Raw genomic sequence first — 6,008 nt, forward strand, 5'->3', positions numbered from 1 at the left:
TTCGTAGAATGGCCTTCCTTCACCGAAGTACTTGAAGCAACCCAAAGAGAGCCCAGCTTTCATTGACTGGAAAGTTTCTGCACTGGCCTTCATGAGATTGGGTCCATGAAAAGCACTTTCGGGAAGACAAATATTGGCCATTTGAATATCAAAACACGACTGGAAGGCTTCTGACAATAGATATGGGCTCATAGCAAGTCGAGAGCCGTCCCATTCGAATTAAGCAAGGCGTTTCTAATACCAAACTTGCGCACGAACTTGCCATCTACGTTGATTCCATAGCTTCCATTCATGCCATGATAAGCGACGTCTCAATATGAAGAACCCTCACGGTTTCAAACTCAACAGTTGAGATTTGACCCCAACTGAGCGAGAATTGGCCTGAACCAACATTGTCCAAAGAATATCCGTGAGGTGGTCCTTCGTATTTTACTGTACATACGTACATCCCATCTCCAGCCCTCTGTCCCTCTACCCGTTTTTTTGCGAACACACTTACCTTTGACCAACCAGGGCGTGGCCACGGGCACCGTGCTCACCCGGTCAAATGGAAGTGGCAGAAAGGACTTATGTGAAATGGCCGGACTTTGACCGGGTGGCAGACGGTGATGCACACTCGACACCATGGGACTATCGCTAGGCCCTGTTGGATCATCATCAACATCAAGATCATCCCCATCAAAGACGAGAGCAACATATCGCCATGTTGTCATCATCATATTAATAGTGGTAGTAGTATAAGTAGTAGTAGTAGTAGAAGATGTTGTTGTTATGGTGGTTGTGGATTAGAACATGTGAAAAAGATCGAGAAGACGTGGATTATGAGAGGACAATGACAGCACAAATACATAATGCGTGAGGTTTGCCAAGTAAAACGAGATCATCTTTCAGATTCAATCTTGTTACAGATTTCAGTTGAGAATAGACAACATCTTGTATAAAAGCCACCTTTGATCAAAAGTTAAATGCACTGGTGTGTACCGTACCAGGAGGCCCAGAGGCTAGAGAAGTTCTATTTCAAGATGATTTCTTCCTGTTCGAAGGTCTTTTTGAGCCATGGCTCTCGGAACAACTCCGAGAACCTGTCACAAGTTATCCGGGCAGTTCCATTTTAGTCGACAGGTCTCTCACACAAATAAAGAGGAATGACCGTATACTACGTACAAGGGGGATTTCTTTTCCGGAACACACCGGAGAGCTGAAGATGTTATGTTCTACAAGTTCGTTCAGGGAGGGGTGTGAAAATGAACAGACAATAATAATACGGTGCGCAAGGGTGATTAATGAGAACGAACATCACATACGAGTACGTGTGGTATATTAGTGGATGCTGCTTTCGTTGTCGTCGTCGTCATCATCATGCTTCTTCAACAACTTACCCAGTCCGCTGATGGATTGGGATTGCTTGGGAGCGAACACAATGCCACCCTCGTCGTCTTCGTCGTTCTCGTCCCCACTGGGAATGTTAGAGTGCTCTCGTTCATAACGCTCATTGATGGCTTCATGGATGATCTCATCTTGGAGCATCTTCGAAGAACCACGGACCCTAAGGCCGTTCACTCCGCGTTTATCCATCTCGTTTTCAAATCTTACCTGAAAAAGGAAACATAAAACATGTATGTACATGGATCTTTGGCCAAGATCTTGAACACTCGAGGCATTGGTCGTGCGATTGCAACTCTTTAAATTTTGACATTAACCGGGCCATGTGGAACAATTTGGAATCTTAAACCCTAAGATGACCGGCCAGATTCCAATATCCCAATATTCCTCAGGTTGTCCTTGATACGTTCCTGGCTCCTGGCTGTCAGAGTATGAAAACAAAGTCGGCAAGCTTTCAGAGAATAACCGTCAAGCCCTGAAGCCCATTTTCCCGATATTAGAAAGGTGTCCTTGGTGTAAGTGTAACGGGGTATGCATGAACTTTCGGGTGTATGAATACGTGCACTTTTCGGCCTCTTGAGTTGAGTCTGCACACTCTACATCTCACTCGGCTATATTTTAGTTCTTTGTAGAATGACACCCCATCAATTCTCTAGTCTTCTCAAATCAAAAAGTTTCTCCAGGTTTTAACTTTTGTTCCACCGTGGAAAAAAAAATGTTGGAGCGGTTATCATTGTGAAGGGACATTTCCCGGCAGTCTCATGTGGTAAGATATTTACTCAATCCGCCCATGGTCTAAAAAAAAAAATGGTTTGGCCCAAATTCGCCAATTCCTGAAGGATATAAAGGAAAAGAGTGTCTACTAGACTGTTGAAAAATCTACGGTTTCCCTGCATTCCGCTCGGAGCACCTTACCATCTCATCAAGGCTCAAATAACAAATGGGTCTTTATTATTCTGTCTACCATCCATTTAACAGCAATCCCAACACATTTGACAATGTCAAGCTCATCGCCAGCCTTCTTCAAACACTTAAATCAGGATATCTGTAATTCGCTCATTCCTTCCTCATATTTACACAGTGAGGCCGAGTTTGCTGCCTAATCTCGCTTCAATGTTTAAGAGGTTTCATTCAGCTAAGAGTGCACAGACGCGGGAGCTGATGTTTTTTGCCACTCTTGAGCATGAAGTTCGTGTAGAATTTGCAAAAATAGATATAGGGACATGTTGATACAATTATAGCTAAAAATAGAACATAACAAATTGCACATGTATCAAATTTGAGGCATGATGATAGAGCTATGACCCTGTAAGAAAATGGGGACAATGATTAACGTCTCCTTAAACCAGAGTAATAGTAGTCCCTAACTGTTTGTACATGGTACTTAAGCTTCGAGTGCATTTCCCCAGTTAAGTCACATTTTGTATACCAACTCGGAGAGAGGATGCCATTTAACTGAATGATTGGTGCTTTTTCTTTCAGGATCACAATTCTGCGGCATCACAATGAAGAATTATGTGGAGCGAAAATATATCCTCCAAATCCAGACCACTCTAAAATATGGCTTGAAAATGTTGAGCAGTTCGTCGGAAACCATCATCTTTATGTTCTTGGGTGTGGCCACCATTCACGACAACACGATTGGAACTGGCCTTTGTCATCCTGACCATTGCTCTTTGCAGCTTCTTCAGAATCCTAGGTGAGTGTCTGGACACCTTTGATTGAAAAGTTGACTAATCCAAATTGCCGAGAGAGGATTGGACAGGATTGGGGATCTCTCTTTTGATCTTGGCAATTTTCTATCTATCTTTGCTCTGAAATACGTTTGGCTATCCACGGATTTGTGGAGATAGTTTTATTCTCGTTTCCTTGAGTGATCTTTAATCTTGGATCACTTTCGATTGAAAGTCATTTGTGGGAGAGGAGACCAGGCTTCTGGCGTGATCTCTATTTACTTTCCATATCCTGGAAGCTTGAAGGCAACCCCGATGATTCCCGTGGAAGGTCTCCTTTGCTTTCTATTTTCATTTTTCCTCGTGTGCCCAAGAGTTTTAAAAGACACCTTTAACAAGTACAAGCACTTTTTTCACCTCAGGTGTGCTCTTGTTGTCGGCCTTGGCCAACCAATACGATTGCACAAATTAAAGGCTTGGACCAATTTGTGATGATGTACGGCGGATTGAGAGGTGCCGTGGCTTTTGCCTGGTATTGCTCATTGACAAGAAGGAGGTCACATTCATCAAAGCAGTGATTGAAGTGGAGGAAGGGCGTTCTCAAAACGTTTTGATTTATGTGCTTGATATTGGCATCTAGTACTTAAAAAGTGTATAACTGAAGTTCAGAAAATAGCGGTTTGCCGTCTGAAAGTCACAAGCAGGAATATGTGTTGTAGTCACTGAATGCATAGAATAAGTGATGTCATCTCGGAGTTCGATGTTTTTGGTGGAACTTCTGGAGCGTGAGAACCTTCACTCAGTGAACTCCTAATGCACACTACGCCTCACAAAGTGATATCATACAGGATTGGAAGACAGAGTGGAAAATCCATTAGATGTAATGACTTATCAAGTGCCTGTGGAGTAATCAAGGACGAGAAAAGTGCCAGCAAATGGAAATGACCAAAATCCGTAAAGTTCAGACGACCGAACTAACTATGAACCGGAGTTATTAGTTCAGTCCTCTTCATTCCTTTTTAGAAAAACACCTTTGGGATTCCCCGAAGAATGGAAGTGGAATAATTTGTTCCATTTATATAACATATTTTCCTTCTTATGCTCAGTATGTTGCACCAGATTTTTATCTTCGCCTTCGACCCTTCTTCCATAAAGATTCTAAACTCATTGTTTAGGAACGATGAACCCGAAATCTTCGAATGAGTTAGAGGACTACTATTTACTACATGAGTCTAGTTTGATTCGTTCAGAAAAGTAGTATAAAAACCCGTTTTGAAATATAGCATGTGGTATCTATGGATCATTGCACGACGATTATATTATTATGCTTCACTTTGGGTCTTGGGCAAACAGCCAGAAAATGAACCCACCACAACCAAGAGTCACCTCTTCATGTATCGTTTCAACACAATGTCAACATTACGAGTTGTACGAGTGTATTTGAGATCCCTTTTGATCCATGCCGAGGTCCTTGGCTTAGTTCATCTACTTTCTTCCGCCTCTTTCTATTCTTTTGAGAGGTCCCAACGAGCTCAAAAGAACTTACTTCATATTAGGTTTTTGTTTCGAAATGTCTTGTAATAGTTTCATCTACTGCATTTATCAAAGATGTATTTTCGGAAGTGTTGTTCAGTTCAGATGACAAGGAAACTTGACTAATGGCACACGACGGGTCTCAAATTAGCAACGGAATTTTGCAAAACTGCAATTGTGTCTAGTGGGGGTTCTGCTTCATCCAATTGAAACAAGCTTGGGACGCGGCTTTTGTTAAAAGGATTCCCTTCTCACGCATCTTTTCAGAGTGTCCCTCATGCGCCATGTTCGTGACCACCACCATTGCTGTCATCTACTGCCGGTGTTTGTTCAGGGCATCACAATTAAACCTTTGGTGAAATTCCTCCGCGTCAAAACTGCCTCCGATAAAGATCCACCATGAATGAGAGAATTGCCGGGAGATTTATGGATCACGTCGTCTCCGGGATGGAAGGCATTTTTGGGCGAATGAATCTCAGGTAACCTATCACAACTATTACATCGAGATGATCGTCCGGGGAAAAAAACAGATCAAACAGTGTTGGGCGATGCCTGAATTGTACAGTATGCCTTTAGCACATGTCCAATCCAGGGCGGTGAACAACATACCACCAACGTCATCGTCAATCTAGCTCGACCGGTTTGAATCAGAGGGAAATGGATGGCAGGAGTGGGCGGCTTGGTGGATCAATTGATTGCTCGGGTTTAAGATTGTTATCCATGTATTTGATGTTCAAATTGTCGCATACTGGCGATGAACTGAACCAGAAAAACAGGAAACTTCCCAGTCTGCGTTGATAAAACCAACAACGGAGAGGTTTCTATATTTCATGAGAGATGGGCAAATACTGCTATTTGCACAAGCCAAACATTGGAAATGTTGAGCGAGAAAAACTCTATTCCGGGCTGGAATGCAATATTTTCGTGAAGCATGGCGAATGGGTGTGCACGAAGTTTTCAAATTAAAGGAATTCAACGTTAAAGCAAACGAATTTGTTGTTTACAAAAGACATTTTCGAGGCGTGAAGGGTCCAACACCCAATGATTCGGATATCCGCTTCTGTAGCATTCTTCGTGTTACCCATGATTTGATCGGCCAATGGTAATCCATGGTACTAATTGTACTTCGCCAAGCAGGTCAAGGATTAATCAAAGAGGATTGATCCTTGGGCGTTGAGACTGATTAGGTTCCTCAATCTCGTAATACTTATGTCTTCATTATTTCACTCGCATTTCTTACAGATTGCGTGACATGTACAAGTACTTCGACACGAAATATATCAAGCCTTGCTTGTTAAGGGAGAATCAGTACAAGGATCCCAAGATCATCGAGACCTTTGAGAATCTGACCAACAAGGATGCTGTGGAATTCATGAAGCGAAATCCCACTCAATTTGCTTGGCCTATTCTCTCTCTATT

At 42.5% G+C, this 6,008-nt stretch overlaps 1 protein-coding gene across 1 annotated transcript in view; it reads right to left on the reverse strand.

Annotated features, from left to right (window-relative positions):
- LOC131885388 (sodium/hydrogen exchanger 3-like) overlaps window positions 1-6,008 on the reverse strand; it is a gene marked incomplete in the record, with an annotated part of 24,189 nt that overhangs the window by 1,567 nt on the left and 16,614 nt on the right. Inside the window, 2 exon segments of the mRNA XM_059233420.1 lie at window positions 500-643; window positions 1,380-1,593. Coding sequence (XP_059089403.1) covers window positions 500-643; window positions 1,380-1,593 — 358 coding nt within the window.

Source organism: Tigriopus californicus, chromosome 8 (genome assembly GCF_007210705.1).
Source record: "Tigriopus californicus strain San Diego chromosome 8, Tcal_SD_v2.1, whole genome shotgun sequence".
Taxonomy (NCBI): Eukaryota; Metazoa; Arthropoda; class Copepoda; order Harpacticoida; family Harpacticidae; genus Tigriopus; species Tigriopus californicus.